Here is a 19,608-nt window from a genome sequence, read left to right as displayed (position 1 = left end):
TTTTTACTGTGCTGTGTCAGATTTCCTGGTACAGATGAAGCTGAAAAGTCTAGGAATTAAACTAGATGAAGAAAAAGTTAGCCTGAATATTAAGTAATCTTTCTTAAGTTTTCTAGAGAGGTGTCAAAGTTGTTTAGAAGATACCCCAGAGGATAATCCTGTAATAGCTAGAAAGCCTAAATGACCTATGGGACTTTTCATCCTACTATGGTAAACCAGAGATTTTGGTTAGAGGTAGAAAAATACTGAAATCCTCAAAGAGCTGGGGAATCATTACCAGAGCTGTTTATTTTATGTGAGAGGGAGCCAGCTTCTATTAGCCTAAATCTCAGGGTCAATGACTTGAAGAGGAATGTGGAGGAAGAGAGATGACTATAAGAAAATCGCTGTATGCAGTGAAGGACTGCAGTGCCAAGTGTAGCACTTATTCCCAGTGCTGTGGAGCAGCTCTTATTGCTTTGCAGTAAGGTGCCCAAGTATCTTGCCCTCAGTAGGAAAAACTAAAAGACTATTGTGTCCACATAGAAATCCTGGCCTTGTTCAGGAGCTGTGTTTAGGGACAGATGAGAAATTGAGCTGAGCGTTGCCAAGTAGAGCAGTTTGTCTCATGACCACATCTCATAATAACATGTAGGAGCTTCAGGGCTTTATAACAGCTTTCATAGGTGTTTAATGAGGCACAGAGTAAGAGTGATTAATTTTTTTTAATTTTTCTGCAATGAAAGAAATAAAAAGGTTATTTTTCTTCTGATAGTTATGACTGATTCACAGTTTGCTTTAATACATTTTAGATGGGGTGCTGTGCAGTAAGAATTTAATCCTGGGTTCCCCTCTGGCAGTATCAGTGCATCACTAGTCTACTGGCATGGAGAACTCAAGGGGTTAGGATCAAGAATTCATTGTTTTGAAACACTTCTAAATACAAAGTGCAGTGAACATAGAGTTTTAACAGGCCAAAACCACCCACTCCTTAAGTACGCATCCCCTTGCATGTGTGGCAGAGTTGGTCAGCTGTCCCTGACTCTAGCTCCAGCACTCAAGATGCAGTGAGATGAAAAGCACTGCAGTCAAAATCAAGCTGGTGACTACAGCCTTTCAAAATTCTCTTTTAGTGCTTGCCACTGTAAGCATGTAGTATAATCCTAGAAAAAAGTGGCTTGTGTAACTCCTGAGTAGCTACTCATTCAAAGTTACTTACATTTTGGAGAGCTCGAGTCAGGTCATAGTGCGAGGTGCTGCATGACACAACAGTAAGTACATTTGCTATCTCAGCATGCTTGTCACAGAAGAAAAATCTTCTGAAACTAAGTTCTGCTATGGAGCAAACACATTTCCGTGCCTCATTTTTCTGAGATGGTGCAAAATGATTCTAGCTCTATCAGCTGGGATGTGTTTTTGTTGGGCACCTTGCATTTGGACATGAATGCCTGATGTTCCTGGTCAAAATCAGTTTGTTTCAATATTATTGACTTGCCTTAGGCCCAGTTTGGCTTTGGCAAAGGCAAAGCCCTCAGTGATGTGATCTGGATGCAGCATACAGAGCCCAGAGCATATCAGCTGAGCCTCAGTCAGCTGGTGTCATGGGACTTGGCCAGAACCAGATAAGTCATTTCAGAGCAACTGAGGATAATTGGGTTGGGGCAGGGGGAGAAGGGAAAGGGATGCAGGGAGGACAGACAACAGAGGAGATATCAAACCTATTATAATTTTAAACAATAACTTGATTATAAAGTCTCTGGGAGAATTTTAAAGCAGTGCTTGGCAGTAGCTTGTTAATATTATGAGATGAAACCTGACACCAGAGTCATCCCATTATTAAATCCCCTCTATGTTGAATGTGCTTCCTTGAATGCTAACTCCAGCGTCATTATCCCGGTCAATCCTTCTGTCTCTCACTACAGCTACTGATGTGACTTTATACTTTAGCACTATAAAATGCTTAGAGCTCAGGGATTGTTAGTCCAGCCCAGCAGTCCCAGGCCCAGAGTATCAGATTCATCTTCAATAAACTCTTGACACTGACACTCCATGGTGAGTAGTGTTGGCAGATTTGAAACTTGACAGAGAAATGAATACAAGATAAATAAACAGCAAGATTTTGGCAAAAATACTGAATGCAGCCACCCTGGTTTAGAAAACATGCTAAGCCTCTGAACAGTTTTGTTTTAGAAAAGAAAGACTGTTTGAAAAGAGTCCAGGGTAAATGTTTTTGATAGAGAGAGAAACACAATTAACAAGGGTGACTTTATCTCTCCTATTGAACCAGCTCTCTCTTCTGACCTCTCCTAGACTATTCTATATGCTTTTGAGGCTTGTTTTTCAAACTGGCAGTGCAGGAATGCCAAGGGGTGTCATGTCCTCAAACAAAAGGGCATCAGGATGCTCTGCAACCATGTTAAAAATGTTATTTGTGCCAATGATAATCTGCAAGATTAAAAAAAAAAAAAAGCTGACAAAATAGCTTTCTCAGCTGGACTTCAGACACTCAGTGCAAGGATGTGGCCAAGAAAAAACACACCTCTGTCCATTCAATGGTAGTTAGGGTCCTGGGAATAAGGAGACAACAAACACAGCTTGCTGCGGGGTTTGCTTTTATAGCAGACCTCTGTTGAGATGGTCTTTCATGGTCTGACTGGCACAGAAAGTATCAGGTATCTTGCAGTGGAATCCCTATGGAAGCTGACTGTAAATGGGGAGAGCCCCAGATGGTGTGGGGAAGGCAGAGATTCACGGAGCCCAGCAGAGCCGTGTTACTTCACATTCACTCCCAGTGGGCCTGATAACAGTTCAGGTTTTCCTGGAAATCTCTAAAGAGCGGGCTGTTATGGAATTTTTGAGTTTCAACATCTGGCTGGATGTTGATTTTTTCTGATTTTCAATCAGAAAGCCTGTAAGCAGGAGAGAGAGAACCTTCCTCTGCCAATTGTTCATCCAAACAGGAGAAATGCAGTGGGGGAAACAGTAGAGGCGACTGACAGAAATCTTTAGAAGGATAAATCCTATCAGGAAGGCTGTTTGTGTGTATGTTATGTGTTGGACTTGTGTCAACATGACATCGTGCAGAAAAGAGAGGTAAATCAGCCCAGGTAAAGCATCACAGCAGTGATGCACATTTGAGCTCCTTTTTTTAGATCTGGTGCCATTTGGTTTCCATAGCAATGCACTGTGCTGTGCAGAAATCCTCTCGGCATGTGCATAGGATAAAAACATGGAACCGTATCTAGATGTCTGCTAATCTCCCAACAGGCGCAACACTGGGACAGTACTACAGGGCAAATACTGTTGAACAACACTATTCCTGAAGTCACACTCCTGTCCAGCAGAATCTGTAGCATTTGAATGCTCCTTGTTAGCGCTGCAAGGCTCTCTAGCCTTCCTTATGTAACCTTTTTCCCTCTTCCTCTTTCTCCTTCTCTCCTGCCTTCAAACATCTAGGAATTTATGGTTTTAAGCCCTGAAAAGATAAAGCAAGCTCCTTCCATCTTGCTTTTCTCTCTGAGTGAGGAGTTAGCACCTCTGAATTGCTGTTAGATTCTGACTGTGCACTCTCATGTGAACTCTCCTACACTATGCAGAAATCACACTAGTTTTTTCTCATCTATAATTGCTCTTTAATGCAGAAAAATGGTGACTTGATGTTGAACAAGCAATTTCTCTGGTGGGAAAGATCATTGAGTTTAATACAGAAGAAACTAATAGAAATCTCATCAATAGATTTCAGAGAAATCTCTAGGCAATTCAGTAGAAGTCTAATTAGCTTAATTAACTGAATAGACTTGGAATTCCTTGCTACAGAATTGTTTGGTTGGTTTTTTTATATAAATTTTGGGTAGCTAATCTTTGAAATTTCTGCAGTTGGCATTTGAATCAGTAAAATGGGTTACTATTGTTATACTTTTCTAGGAAGGTGGAGAAGACATATTTCACTACTAGGTAAATTCTCTGCCTGTGCCTTATTGTTACAGAAATATAAAGAATGATGAGCTAACTGTTAGCTAAAAGCTAAAGATCTGCTTTTATTCTTCTGTGATTGTACTATGAATGGATAAACATATAGCAAACAGCGTCACAGCCTCTATTTGTAAACCAATTATGAACAATATAATTCATAGGATCATGAAGGTGGTAGGATTAAGGGACTTCTCTGTAGGACTGTCCTCATAGCTGTGATAAAGCAAATGTAGAAATCATCATTCTGGTAAATGTACATGTTTTGCAGTGCTTGTACTGGTTTTTACTATACAGGCCACCTTAACTTTTCTCACATCCCATCAATTGCAAAGGTGCCAGTCCTTCCGTATGTCTAAAGTTAAACATAGTTTTGTTAGCCACTGGTATAATTATAAATGCTATTTTCTGGATTAATGAATCAAGCTCTTCAAACTTTGTTCCATCAGTAAAGGAAAACACTGGAGAGACAGTCAAGAAACAGCTGAAGTAGATATGAATATTCTCAGCTCTTTTGCTCCCATTATTTGCCACGTGCAGGAGATCAGATCATGAACAAGATCTAGCTGCACTAGAGAGCACTCTTGGGGTTTTTGAATGTGATTCAGAATCACAGGGCAACTTGGAATTTTGGAAGAAGAGTTAAACTGATTTTTGAGACATTGTGTGCTCAAAGCTGATGAAATGAGTTTTCATTTTTATCACATGAATCAACATTTTTCATGTTAATTAACCTTTCTGTAACTGAAATGCAACAGTGCAGTATTCCTGTCAGAGACTTGGAACTCTGTTTTATGTTCAACTTCTTTTTGGAAGCAATGTTTACAGTATAACCTTCTTGATCTTAAAATACATTAACCATGGTCTTTCAGTTATAGGACTGAAATCTAGAGTTGCTTCTCCTTCTGGCTTGGTTAGATAGTTTAACAGTTTTCCTCTTGGAATCAGAAACAAAATTGCAGATTTCAGAAGCATTTTTCTGAGTGAGACACTGTCGTAAAAAAAATAACAAAAAGTACTCACGCTAGAGCCATGATCCCATAAGGCCAAGAACGGATTTCCAGCCTCTTCGGGCTTTTTATCTCATCTGACGTCAACACCATCCCACTGTCTGACTCCTGAGTAGCAAAAGGAAGAGGACATCAGCAGAGTGCCAAATGATCATGACAGCATGTAGCGCTTTTAAATTAGAAATGGCTTCCATGGGGAGAGTGTGGAGAGGAGTCAGACTAAACCAGTATGAAAGTCAGTAGAGACAGAAAGCCAAGGAGCTAGTTAGAATACCAAATTCCAGCTATCTTATCTTATGATATTGCTTTTAGGCAAGTTAATAGGATTTCACCTTATAAAACTGTCTCCAGCCACAGAGCAGCCAAAGCAAGGGCAGGAGAAAGCAACTTCTCCTTCACTGTGGCATGTAGAGGTTGGGGATCCCCGTCAGTGCAGTTATCATGGAGAGACTGCCAACAAGGTGGCCATCAGTAGATGTTCTGTTGTAGTGTCATATACTGATACTTGTGTACTGGAACTAACGTAGGAGCTACCAAGATATTCTATGTAATCCCAAGATTCCAACCAACAACCTGGAGGGCAAATGTTTGCATATAAACTCTCAGTTGTGTGCTATTATTAAAGTGATTAACACATAGATATGTCCAGTTGGTGTATGACATTAAGCCCATTCTTCAGAATATTCTCTTATTAGGGTCTATATTATCAGTTTTTATCCAACTGTTCCTCATAATGCTGCTATGTAGCCTGAGAATATTTGCCTTAGTTTTGTGATGATAAAGGTTTTTGATTAGTATTTTGAAAGAGTGCACTTAAATGAACATATCAAAAAACAATTTGATGTTTTCAAACTTGAAACTGGTATTAAGCATGACATATGGATACCATCTAGGTAGGGTATCTAAGATATGAACAGACAGAAATTCATAAAAATATATCCATTAATACTGGCTAGGCTCCTCAGAGGAAAAAATATCTGAAATACCTACTAGAAATACACTATTAGAAACACTGAAATTTTAAGGAAGTGGAAGTTCAGTATCATTTTGGGAAATCCCAGTGCTTTGCAAAGATACATAGCCTAAAAGGCTCATTGTACTTTGGTTATGGATTTTTTAATGAACTGTCCAACAAAGCTGTCTTGATTAGTTTTAAAGCTGAAGTTGTGATTCTGCTGCACTTGAAGTGCAGTCTCAAGGTTGCAATTAAGATTAAGCTGTTATTGTGCTAAGTGTCACACAAGTTCACACATATGCACAGTCCTTGTTTTAAGTAATTTTAAAAATATTAAATGTTCTGGGTGTTCCTTTGCATTTGAAATATTTTGGATGCTGGAAGACTGCATGTCTGTCTGCCTGTCAAAACCAAGAAGGCAAGACTTCAACATGGGAGGTGAAACTCTAGTTAGTCTTATTTTACCAGTCAAACAAACAGAAAAAATAATCCCAACAAACAATAAGTAAAAAGAAAAAGCCGTTTTATAAATGCTTTGGTAATATATCAATTGTTAGTAAGATCAGTCTAGAAACTGATTTTCAAAGTATAAAGTAAAATCCTAAATTAATTAGGTCTGTCAAAACCTCAGTAGAACCCAGATTTTCTCTCTGGTTTTTAACTTGACTATTTCCCCTTAAAATGTGTGGTCTAGAAACAATTTATCTGAGTGCTGCTGTGGGTTTGGTTACAGAAGAACTGTTGAAAGAATATCAACAGAGAGTACAGATAAGTACCACAATTGCAGGAGGTGTGGTAGAGCACTTTTTGGAGTTCCTAGGCAACTATTTGAAATAATGACCTAATCAGTATTAATGTCTTGATATTTAAGATAATTTTAACAACACAAGTGCACTTACTTTGTCCAACAGTAGATCACACCATAATTTTGCTTTAAAAGATCCCCAACGAAATATCACTTTTATTTCTGCTCTGGTAATGTATTATTACCCTTTTTTGAAACTCCTCCCCTGTCATGTAAGGACTTATTTTAAAATGCCACGAACAGGGAGCATTTAGGAAAGTAGTGCTCATGCTGGCAGCAGTAATCTCTTACTGATACCAGATATATCTAGTAAATGTCTTTGTGTGATTCAGGAACAGATTTTTTTCTTGTAAGAGGAAAGATGCAAGAGCCAGAGAAAATTCTAAGCCTTCTAATCCCTAAGATGCACTGATAAAGGCACAGAAATTACATCTGGCCAAATACTTGGGAGTAGTGGGCTTCCATTTGTGCTAATAGATAGATATCCGAGAGATAGATGAGAAATATGCTATATTTGTCGAGGACACAAAGTATGTCAAGGACAAAGTGTAGCTAGAGACTTGACCTTTCTTAAGAGAGTGGGTCTGAGGAAACGCTGTCTGTCCAAAAGGGGGTCTTAGCTGGAGCTAAAAGTAGACAGGCTGGCTTGTTTCTATAGGCATCTTTCCTTACTTTTGCTGCTCCTAGCCATCTGATGCTTGCCCTCTTCCTCTGTTAGAAGGTTTCCAGAGGGCTTCAAGCTTCCTTCCTAAACTTCAGTCTGCTTGAGATGTGTGTGCATTGCTAAGATCCCTCTTTAGTGGCACAGAATCTGTCATTGAGGCAAGTGGTGTGGACTGCACATGGCACTGCAGCCAGTGAGTACCTGCACCATAGAGGATATTTATGAGTTGGGGTGGGGATGGAGTTGTTTGGATTTGTTTGTTTTTTAAATAAGGCAGAAAATATAGGAAAAAAACCCAAACCACCTCCACCCTTGGAACCTTTAATTTCAGAGGAAGCCAATGAGCAGAACCATCATTCTGTAACAAAACAAGCCTTTGTTTTCCACTGAAGTGAAAATGCAACCTTTCAACACTCTCCCACCCTGCAGTGTCATTGAAGCAGCAATAAATATGTTCACTCAGGGTGAAGGAAATCCAGGGTTAAAGCCCTTTGTGTGGATCAAGTAGAGCAGGAACTTGAATCTTGGTCTTGTCTTTCCAGAACCGAACACCCTCGCCACCACCAAGTTATCGGCTGTATCAGCCAGCCGGAATGTGTTCTGGACACATTTCCTTCAAAAGGCTCTGTTTCAATGAGCTGCCATTTTCTTATGGTGGAAAAAACGTATTGAAATATGTAATACAAAGCCCATTAGCCTGATCAAAGCCAGGATAATCATGCATGAGCTTCTCTCTAAACTATTTGTTAAGCTAAATGCAGGTCCCTCTTTGTTGTCACACAGACCTATGTGTGGGATGCTAGGGCCAAATATTCTACTTGATTTAAGGCTTTTTCTTACTAAACAGATTTCAAAAGCTCTAATAAGTGTTTCTGGTGCTGGTGACAAGTGATCTGTGAATGTGGTGGAGAGGGATGCAATCACCTCACTTACCTCATGCATCACTTTCTCCTTTTCCACTGGCACCTCATCAAATGTCTTCACACTCAGTGGTCGCTTCTTGCTGTTGTTACTGAAAGCAAGAAAGTTGAGGGGTCAGCATAAAACCCAAGCAGATGCTGCACCAGTTGGTGGCTCAGTTAACATCCCTGATACAGCTCAGTTTCCTGGACCAGTTTTCTTTTTCATCTCTTGTAACTCATAAACAATACCCTGACAAATGTGGCTGTCCAACTCCCTTAAAACAGCCATGTTGAGAGAGGACAACAAAGACTGCCCAGCTATATGAAATCTTTCTTTCCCTTTCACCTCCTGTATATAATTTTCTTACCCGGTTTCCACTGCACTCCAGCGATTAACACAGTTGTTCAAGTTTTCTTCCACAGGGCAAGTTTTGGAGTTAGATTCTCCATCAGGACACAAGGTGATGTTCAGTGGAATATAGTCTTTACCATCCTATATAATTCATAACATAAAAGAACACAAAGGTGGTAAAGCATCAATTTTTTTTTTGTATTTGTATTTTTTGATTTTGTATGTTCTCTCAGATGTAAAAGGTTATTTTATTCTACAGAGCTTTACATTGAGAAAAGACTAGATTTTATTTTAACTTTACTTGTGATGTTTCTTCAAAGTGATGATGTTGTTTTTCACAACATGGGGAAGTTAGAATGTGTAGCTTTATCCAACATTTACTGTGTAGGAGGCTTTGTAGTAGGAAAACAGTACACTTTGTGAAACCTGTGATGTGGAATGGCTGAAAACGGTCTCTCATGTTCCAGTACTCATCTGCAGTTAGCGTGTTTTCTCTTCCAGGCCTCTCAGCCCAAGGTATTGCTTCACTGGTCTTTATAGCAGTTACCAGACTTCTAAATGTCCCTCACATAGCAATGTGACAGTTGTATTGAGGATGTCAGTATATGTGCAACCCATTTAAAAGTAGCTGGCTTTGCTGGCTTTCACAGCAGCATCTTTGATGTGTTTGCAGCAATTTCTTTGTGATCGTTACCACATTCCAGATGTGTGGCTGTTCAGCCTTAGTGAAGGTGAACAGAATTTCACTGATCTGCACTTCAGGAAAGCAGTCCTCTATTGTCATCGCATTGGCCTTTTGGGGAATTCCAAGGCACCAGTCCCAGGGACACCTAAATCCAACTTTAAGACTTAAGTTTGGGAGAAGGGAGGGAGCAGCATGAAGTCACGAAACCCCTATGGCTGATATGACTTTAACAGATTTTGGAATTGGTAAAAGAATGTTGCCTATGCATAGACTTTTTGCTTATATTCAACTTAAGGAGTTGCAGCTTAGGAAGAGATGGTCTTTAAAATGGTAGCCCTAAAGGATTTTATTATTTGTCCTTACAAGAAATTGATGCTGCACATCTTATTAAGCTCTACATTGTCATTACACCCCTGCAGTAATCTTCAGAAATTAGTCTTCCTTTAAGTCCTGAAACTATTTATCCAAATTTCCCTGTGCTTTTTTTTTTTTTTTTAATTTTGAGAAGCTGTTAAGTGCCCTATTCCCTTATCATGGTTTTTATGTCTCCTTAATTTACTTTGGTTATAGCATAAAACTCACTAGCTTTTCATATTGCAAGCTGGGCCCTCTTCAACTTAGCTTCACTAAATTTGTTTACAAACAGAATGGAGCTGGAGGAGAGTGTTTGGTTTCTTCTTAAATTAAATTGACAGTTACATAACTGGTCTAGTTGTTTTTACTGACAAAGAAAACAACTGATTTAACTACTATGAAATGAATAATTGTCCAATTGACTTTCTGAGCTTTAAACTGCATCATTTGAAAGCTCCTAAGAGCACTGATAAGCATAAGGTCAGAAAACGAGAAAGTTCAGACCAACTACTGGCAGTTGTATCGGGTTTGTGTGGCAAGGTTTTGGTAGCAGTGGGGGGGGCTACAAAGGGTGGCTTCCGTGAGAAGCTGCCAGAAGCTTCCCCCGTGTCTGGTCTGGAGCAGTCTGTTCCTGAAGCACTGCACCCTGTGCGAGGGACCCAGGCTGGGGCAGCGTGGGGAGAACTGCAGCCCATAGGAAGGACTCAAGTTGGAGAAGTTCATGGACGGCTGTCTCCCATGGGGGGACCCATGCTGGAGTGGGGGCAGAGTGTGAGGAGGAAGGAGCAGCAGAGACAGTGTGATGGACTGACCACAGCCCCCTTCCCTGTGCCCCTGCGCCACTCAAAGGGGAGGAGGGAAAGAAATCAGGAGTGAAGTTGAGCCCAGGAAGAAGGGAGGAGTGGGGAGAAGGTGTTTTAAGATTTGATTTTATTTCTCATTACCCTACTCTGATTTGATTGGCAATAAATTAAATTAATTTTCCCCAAGTCGAGTCTGTTTTGCCCATGACGGTAGTTGCTGAGTGATCTCCCTGACCTTATCTCAACCCAGGAGCCTTTTGTTATATTGTCTCTCCCCTGCCCAGCTGAGGAGGGGTGACAGAGCAGCTTGGTGGGTGCCAGGCACCCAGCCAGGGTCAGCCCACTACAGCAGTTTACTATGTTGGAATCTAATTAAAATTGGTTGTGAGATAAAGCACTATTGTTCCTCTAAGGGGCAACTGAGCCTTTTTTTAATTAATGTAAGTTTCTGCTTATTATGGATGGATAAACATCTGGTTTTGAAATATAATCCCCTTTGAATAGTTCACATTTTCTTTACTCATTCCAGTAGCCATTTTCCTTGTGACCTCTGTTATGAACTCAAATCTAATACTACTGCTCAACATAGTCTTTACTTGTGTACACACCTACACATATCCACATATATATACATCTATATGTGCACATTTGTTGAAGAAATGTTTGTATTGCTGTACCTGCTGTACGTTGGCTTGAAGAAGATCTCCTAAGCGCTCCACAAGCTCAGTGAAAGTAGGCCTCTCTGTGGGGACTCCATGCCAACAATCCAGCATCGTCTGGTAGCTAGATATAAACCACAGGTATTAAGAAAGGAAAAGGATAGGAGCTTTGTTTTCTAGCTGTTTCTTTCTGCTGCTCCTTGTTTTGGTCATTGTTTGGATAGTTTTGAATTAAGACAAGTTCAAATCTCCATGTACTGAAATTCTATTCCAGTTTCCACATGGAATGCTTTTTCCTTCTATATTCCTGCCTCAGCTGAATCTGTAGGCTTCTTATTTTCACCTAACTTAAAACTTGACTGCTGGGCCCCACTGATATCGCTGAAATAAATCATAGTTATGGATGCTTAGTTCCTGTCACAGAACTGGAAATCAAGGCAGACACAGTAATCTCCTGAACTGAGATTCATGAACTACAACTGACTGGCGGCAGGGGGGGCGGGATCTGTTAATCTTGTTGTTGGCAAAGGTCAAGCTGACTTGGTCCGTGGTATCAGGACACCCAAGATATGCACAACTACAACATTTACTGAAAACAAAATATAAAATAAATAGCTGTCATCTGATGAGGTCTCCTTCCCTCTCCGCACTTAAATACAATCTCTTTAGTAATACTTAAATTAAATGTATCAGCTCTCAATAGAAAACCAGGAGCTCTTACACTTCTGGAGTAGAGTACTCTGGAGATCTCATCCGAGTTCCTTCTTTGAGCCGTCGGCAAAAGTCTTCATCTATCTGCACTCCAGGGTATGGTGAAGCACCTGATAGGAGAAATAAGGAGGAGGCTCCAGAACGGCACAATCTCTGTTTCCCAGTCCAGTGAATTAAACACGTATCAGTTATTTCTGCTGAGCATTTGAGATTACCTACAGTCTGACAGTAAAAGAAGCTAGAGCAAAGAAGAGGCTGTGATCACTTACTATCTACACATTTTGTTTGGAAATCTGTTACAGATTCGCTCTGTCTCTTTAGAGATTTCAATCATGCTGTCCCATAAATCCATGCATTTATGATACAACCAGGACCACTCCAAGGTGAAATATGGCAGAAGAGAAATAAAACTGTCTTAGTTTGAGACTTCAAATGACCTCTTGGTCAGTAGTAGAAAAGTTCCAGCTCATTCAATTTGTTACATACTGTTTGCCGAATTGTTCATCTGCTAGTATCCTGTGCTATGTGACTACACATGAAGGAAGCCCTGCTCATCATTCACTGCCTTAGAATCTCTGGCCTCACTGGCCCCTGTGAGTAAGTGCAGAGAAGCTGTAAGCCTCTGGCTCCTGTGGAAAGCCCTGAGAACCCTGCAGTTCAAGCTCAGGTGTGGAATTATAGTCCTCCCCTCCTGGTTCACCGATGTAGTATTGTATATGTATTATGCAGTCCTGTAGGTAAAATTTCCTTGAAAAATGATCTTCCAAGTTTTTAGCTTTGTTTTCTTTTCTTCGTGTGTGTTCACTGCTGCTTATTTGCAGGGCCACTCTAGTTGGTGTGAAACCTGGGAGGACAGTTCATGGCAACTGTAATCGCTTTTGAGAGGTAGAGTTCTGTAAAAGGACTGGAACTAATACATTGCACAGAAGTTGGCCTAGCAGTTTTCAAAATGAAGGAGTGAGACTTGTTTCACTTTCCTATGTAAATGGTTATCTTCAGAGAAATGACTAGTATAAATATATATATATATATATATATAATATGCTCTTCAACTAATGAGCAAGTGGGGGCTTTTCAGAGGTTATGATCTTAATTGTATGGGATCTGCACTTTGTGATGCACCATAAATAAGGAGAGCAAATATATAATATGAGAAAGTGCTCTGACATCTGAGTAATCCAGGCCTCATAGGTAAAAAATTCAAGAGCTGTCTACAATGAAGTTTGAAAGGTTACTGAACCTGTTGTGGATAGACCTAAAAGATCCGTACGCTTTCCTCCCCTCTCAGCAAAGGCTTCACATGCAGTGCAACCCTTGTCTTTCACATTTTAGCATCCTAGAGGCTGGATGGTGAATTTGGAAAAAAATTTAATCAAGTCTTAACATAGGGGATTGAATGGAATCTGCATCTGTATCCAGCCCTCAAGGAATATTATGATTTACTGCCTAAAACATTCCTGCCTATTTCCTGCATTTTTTTTCCCCCATTTGGAAATGCCATCATGTGCTGTGCACTTGGGGGCACAACAAGCACAGCAGAAATCTTTTGGATAAAAGCAGTGAAGAAGGTGCCAAAATATGGCTGTTTCCAGAATTATTCTATACTGAGAATCTGACCCCTTAATCTGCAAAACTATGCACTGGGGAGCAAAGATCCTGGCAGCTTCCTAAGAGGGCATCTCAACACAGCAGATAGGCTCTGATGACATTTAGAGCTCAGGGGTGCTTAGCCACAGCACATTTGAATTCCCTTGACGTGCAAGTATCAGATCATAGTATTAAGAGTGTTTCCTGGAGTTATATAGCTTGGAAATAGCCAGTAGCATCATTTCTGCTTTATATCTTGATTTTCCTCCCATGTCTTTGGCCTGCCATTGTGATCATAATAACCCGGTAATTAAATGCTCAGCTCACGTGGCAACACCCAACAGCCAAAGATCTCAAAATAGGCCTCTCTCAGCTCACAAGATCTCTCTGAATAAACAGATGGATAGAAACTATAGTGTCACTTTCCCACAGTTACACTGTGACAAAAGGGTAAGGCTAGGAGCAGGCTCTGGGGGCACTGACTGCTGTCCAAGCTTCTTAACGGCTGTCTGTGTAGATCTCCTGAACTCTCACTAGCTTGTCTTTTCATCTGTGGGGTTTTATCTGTGCAAACCTTTACAAGGTACTGAGGCATCATAAGTACATCTGTGTATTGCCCAGCTGATCCCATAACTATTTAACAGTGGCGCGGCCTCTCAAGAGGAGTGAGCATAAACCCCACCTGATCTAGTTAGCTCTAGGTGGTCAATGTACTGGGGCAACACTGAAAACACCACCCCTCACTAGAGAAGAGATGGACTGCATGGCTTTTTCATTCATTTCTGACTGCATTCTGTGATTGTTGTGCCACCGTGGCCAACGGATCTCCATAAGGAGGAGCTGAATGGAGTCATGCCATTGATGAGCTGCTGTTTTACACTGACCATCCTGATGCGCAAAAGAAACCCCTCAGTTTGCTGAGTATCACTGGCTAGATCTGGCTCATGAGCACAGCAGAGGTTATTGGTAAAAATCAGTCTTGCAAGTAATACTGATTGTGACTGAGGCCTTGAAGGCAGCATGGTACAATTGAGTGAGGAGGGATGGAGAATTCCACTTGAGCTCATAATCTGAGTTACCTTTCTTTGATTACATCATTGATCATATCAGCTGTAATATGTTGGTGAGAGCAAGTACAGGGAGGGCAAAGAAGAATAATTTTTGGCAAGATCTTTTGGTAGTTTGTATTTTGACCAGTGCAGGCCTCCTACCAGCTGGAGGCAGCTCAGACCATAAAAGCCCAGAACTCTTCCTTTTCCACCTCCACTCAGCATTGTACTTCATCTGGACTATGTGATAAGCCTAATAACTTGGACTGGGATGCTGGGACAGCTCAGGAGAAATGTAGGCTGAAACATATGGCGTAAGGTCTACACATGATGTTTTCCTTAGGGGAAATCTCTTCCAAAATGCTCAAAGATGTGGCATGCATTGGGTAAGGTAGCACTCTTTTGATCTTGGTTTTATTTTAGTAGGATAATAAGATGCTGATGTTATACTACCAGGCAGTTCTTGTTTACATAATTATCTTTGATTGCTTTTTGAACAGTGCACATTTAAATTCCAGGAGACACCGACATTCTGTGATGCGGCATGTAAGTGATTTCAAGATTTATTAAACATTGCTGGCATTACCTGACACGAGGTGTGCTTACTCCATTTAAATAATGCAATGCTCAATGCAAATTCAGCCCCAAATGAAAATTAACAAGTCCCGATTTCCTTGTGTATCACCAAAATGGATCCAGCTGTCAGCCTTTCTGGGGGAAGCCTATCATTCAGCTTCTGACCCTGAAAGGACCCATGTCCAGACTAAACTGTGCATTTTACTAATCAGTGTTTTTTCCTTTTTTAAAGAGGGTGCTAAGTCTGTGGGACCCAGTAAAAAGCAGCAGTTGTAAATGGGAGCCAAAACATACCCTGTAGCAGCGACAAATAACTTCCATCCCTTGGCTCTCAATGATCTGTAAAACTTTTATATAAGAGAATTCAATCAGTGACACAAATCCTTAATTAAATATTTATCGTGTGAGCTGTAGATGTGAGTAGTGCCAAACCACAGACATGCCTGGATGATCTGTATGAAAAACCCTCTTAGAGAAAATGACTGCTTTTGAATCTGTGCCACAGATTGAAGAAAGTAGTTTGTGATCTACGTCATAACGAGGGCAGAGGCTGCTCTACAGATGGCAGCCCTTGCAGTAATTCAGTAGATTCCTCTGAATTCAGAAGAGGACAGTCTATTGTTCCAAGTAAGCACCTTCATTAAGAAAAGAGGCTATCTAAAATTAAAAGAAATCAGGTAAATTATTTTTTAAAATAGTTAAAAATAGAGATGAATTTCAGTGACTATATTTTAAATTTTATTAATCTTCAGTATTAGAGGCCAAATGACCTGAAGTTCACATCTGTTAAACTCTGTCAGGACCTTTGGGAATGATATAAACACTTTGCCATCTGCAGTGGTCCTGGCCATTCATCAGTATTCAGTTCATTTGGTTCCTTGGAGATGCCCAGTGGAGACACTGTCCCCTCTGAGTGCGTCTCTGCATGCTAATGGGAATACATCTGCTTGACTAATCTATTAGAACTGGGGCATTGCGGGTCTTTCTGTGGCATTTCAAAACACATGCAGCAGGTGAGGCTGTTACAGAGCTATGAAAGTATTACACCAAAATAACAAAACTCTAAATAAATAAGGCTGAACTCTGGAGAAAGCAATAACTGCCATTTGTTTTAACCATCTGAGTGTGAACTTTCTGTTTTGTGTGCTGATATGAACAAGAGAAATCAGGCTGTGACCTTTGCAGCCAGCCCTAAACAAAGATTAGGATAGAAGCAGCTCCAGACTTTGCATCCAGATCTGGACTTGGCATCTTCAGCCTGATTGTTAATTTCAACTGATCCACGAACCAAAGATAGTAGGAGATTACAGAGTTTACTTTAAAATTCAGCAGCTTAAGTTGACAATGGTTCTTGTACTCTTTTGTCTGCAAATGCTGATTAAAAAGCCAGAGCTGACATTCCTAAATTCCCTCAGGAAAACAAAACTTGCGACTCTGCAAGGAGAATTTGAGGCGGCAAAGTCTAACTGTCTGTAAGACTGCTTGTCTAGATTTCAGGGGTTTATCTGCTGGACAGTAACCAGATCTCAGTGAGGCTGAGGTTTCTAGCAGCACCGTAAGATGAAATCTATAGTACTTAAGGAAAACCATTACTAGTCTTTCAAAAATGTTGTGGCTTGCAAATGATATGGCCAGAAGAGTAAGCATTCTACCTGTTTGCTGCTGAAATTACTTACACAGCCTAGCACTGGTTCTCCTATCAACGTGGTGGCAGCTGCTGCCAAGACATTTTCCTTACTTAGAAAATCTTACTTAGATTTTGTGGGGAAGATAACCAAGCTGGGGTAAAATGTCATGTGGGCAAGCTCCCTGGTGTTCCATGGGCTGCCACTAGCAACATCAGACCACTGTGTCAACAGCAGTGAAAACCTCTGTGACCTTTGAGCTCTGTGGTTTCCTGAAGCAGACTGCTGAGCGGAAAATATGGTTTGACAAGGAAACTTCTTTATTGCTCTCAAAGAAATATTTCACTGACGAGCAGCAGAGGCTTGCATTATCTCTGTGCTCTGTTGGTTTTGGTTATTACAAATGTTAGGCCCATGGTTCTGGATTTTATTTTGTTCCCCCCTCTTCAATGTTCAGTGTTTTCATGTATTTTGCCAGGTTGAGTTCTCTTTGACTTCACTCCAGTGACTATTTTATACCTGATCTGCACTGTGCACTTTTACTAACTGAAACAGAAAGATGGCACCATGTTATCACTTTTTGTTAAAAGATTTTCTTAGCAATAGAGCCATAAATTAGGGGAAAAAAGGCTTGTAAACCTTTCTTACCTAGGGAAAATATTTCCCATAGCAGCACTCCGAAAGACCATACGTCACTCTGTGTTGTGTAAATTTTGTCGAAAATAGCTTCTGGAGCCATCCATTTGAGTGGAAGTCTTGCCTAAGAATGCAAAAGACACAAGATGTTGACAGAACTGTTGTTACTGACTTGCCGAAGCCCTAGGGGAATAAAAACTGGAGATCAGCATTTCAAGTTTCTTCCACTTACATCTCCTTTCCGTACATAGTCAGGGTCTTTATAAATATCCCTGGCTAGTCCAAAGTCACAGATCTTAACCACGTTGTTCTCTGAAAGAAGGATGTTCCTTGCTGCCAAATCCCGATGAATGCACTGTGAAGGAATGAGGAGAAGCAAGATTATAGGGTTCGCCTGGACAACAAGCCCCTGCTAGAGCTGAAATCATGAGACATTCTTTGGAAATGGAAAGATCAATGAACTTCTGTTTAGAGCAGGTTAGAAAGGGAAACTGTGTGTGGGAATCTGCCGCAAATGTACTGTCATATGCAAAAGAGAAAATAGCTCAGGGAACAAGCCAAGTATTACAGTTTTCTGATTTTTCTATGTGAAATAACGGTCACAGTTATGTTGAAATGAAGGGAGTGCCATTTTCCAGGCAATTGTTCCTGGGAAATTTGGGAGACGTCAAAAATCAGCAGCTGTTACAATTGCAAATGCAGTCGAGTGTGTGTGTGAGACGGGAGTAACAGTGCTCATGGTTTCTGTGTGTGCTACCATGGTAGCTATGTGGTAAGTGCAAGCTCTGTTCTGGGTATACTCTGGCATTTGTATTACATTCAATTTACTTGAAAAGTGGACGTTCCACAGGCTACAAACATACGGTTTTTTTAATCCAAAAGAGGTGCTAACTTTGCTGATAGTCTTCAACCTTGCTGACAAGCCAAATAAATAGCTGGATACTCCCTCTTTATTTTTCAGTAGTACTTTTGTTGACTGTACCAGAAGGATCTTTCTCTATGAGAAGTCTTTTCTACATTTAGTTATGAGACAGTTCTGTGAATTGTCTTAGAATTGGACTGTATTCACTCCTTCTATCTATCATCTTACAGATGCCAGTCCTTGTAGCCAATAACATGATGGATGATATTTCTTCACAACTCCTTCAGTGCTACTTATTGCTTAACCACCAGAGCTAATGGAGCTCTGACACTTTAATATAAGAGCACAAAGCAGATTACTCAGGCTCAAAAGTGTATTTGGATTTCTTCATATCAGATACTCATGATTCTGTGAAAGAAATTCAGCCCTGAGGTTTTAATGAGCTCACTTTTCGGGAGGCGAGAAACTCCATGCCTTTTGCCACTTGGAAGCTATAGCAAATCAGATCCTCCAAAGTCAGGGGCCGCTTGTACAGGTCCTCAGCATCTAGGAGAGATCAGAGACATGGCAAAACACTAGAGCAGCAGCTCCAAACTTTTTTGGCACTGGTGCCACTTGCACAGTGATGATCCCAGCCCTGCATCTGAGTTTTGTTACATGAGTTCTCTACTAGGATTACATCTTTGGTTTAGGAACCATTGACCTAGAAGCAGAAGATGAGGTGATTAAAGAAGTTCCATCCAACATTAATCATGTCAGTTAGCTACGGGGAAAACAACATCTGGGGAGAAAAGTGAGGGAAACTATTTTAGTGAGCGAGTGACTAGACTGGGAACAGACTGACCCCGCAAATCTCCAGGTAAAATATTGCTATTACCCCTCTTCTACAACAGGAGCAGCTTTTATATGCATACGTTATTACAAATCTCTTTTTGTGTAAAATTGGAGTGAGGCACAGGCAAGAGAAAGAATTTGCAATTTCAAGAGCAAGTCAAGCTATGTAAGGGCTTGTAAAGTATGTGACAGCGTGTGTGGCATTAGCCAAGTAACGGAAATCTTTACAATAAAAGATCTGGGATTAGGTAGGTTTCTTTTACCTTCTTCATCATCTTCTGAATCACTGTAACTCTTATCTTCAATAAATCCTGAGCTGGCAGAGCTTCCTGTGCTGGCTACACTCTCAAGTCGCCTCTTGATGAGTTCGGTCAAATCACTGTTGGACTCATCCAGACTTTTCTCTGCTTGGTCAGAGTTTTCCTGGGACTAGAAATGGTATAAAACTGATTTTTAGCTTTGGATGATGCAATTCCTGGGGATTCAAAATACGTAACAAGTATCATATGGAGAAAGCATCCTCTGAAGATGAGCTGAAAACATGTTGGAACATGATGTTCCCTGAGTAGCGGAACTAATGAAGCCTGTTTT

General features: G+C 40.6%; 1 protein-coding gene across 2 annotated transcripts in view; it reads right to left on the bottom strand.

Annotated features, from left to right (window-relative positions):
* The window catches only part of LOC119157537 (vascular endothelial growth factor receptor kdr-like), a 142,008-nt gene that overhangs the window by 9,995 nt on the left and 112,405 nt on the right, over positions 1-19,608 (bottom strand). For both annotated transcript variants that reach the window (XM_037408549.1, XM_037408550.1), the window contains exons 21-29: positions 19,281-19,446; positions 18,632-18,729; positions 17,554-17,676; positions 17,334-17,445; positions 11,859-11,958; positions 11,156-11,261; positions 8,653-8,777; positions 8,316-8,394; positions 4,972-5,066 (exon numbers count right to left, since the gene is read on the bottom strand). In XM_037408549.1, coding sequence (XP_037264446.1) covers positions 4,972-5,066; positions 8,316-8,394; positions 8,653-8,777; positions 11,156-11,261; positions 11,859-11,958; positions 17,334-17,445; positions 17,554-17,676; positions 18,632-18,729; positions 19,281-19,446 — 1,004 coding nt within the window. The remainder of the gene's footprint in view (positions 1-4,971; positions 5,067-8,315; positions 8,395-8,652; positions 8,778-11,155; positions 11,262-11,858; positions 11,959-17,333; positions 17,446-17,553; positions 17,677-18,631; positions 18,730-19,280; positions 19,447-19,608) is intronic.

The sequence above is a fragment of the Falco rusticolus genome, chromosome 14, assembly GCF_015220075.1.
Source record: "Falco rusticolus isolate bFalRus1 chromosome 14, bFalRus1.pri, whole genome shotgun sequence".
Lineage (NCBI taxonomy): Eukaryota > Metazoa > Chordata > Aves > Falconiformes > Falconidae > Falco > Falco rusticolus.
The sequence above is the reverse complement of the archived record's forward strand: the minus strand, read 5'-3'. Positions and strand labels throughout refer to the sequence as shown.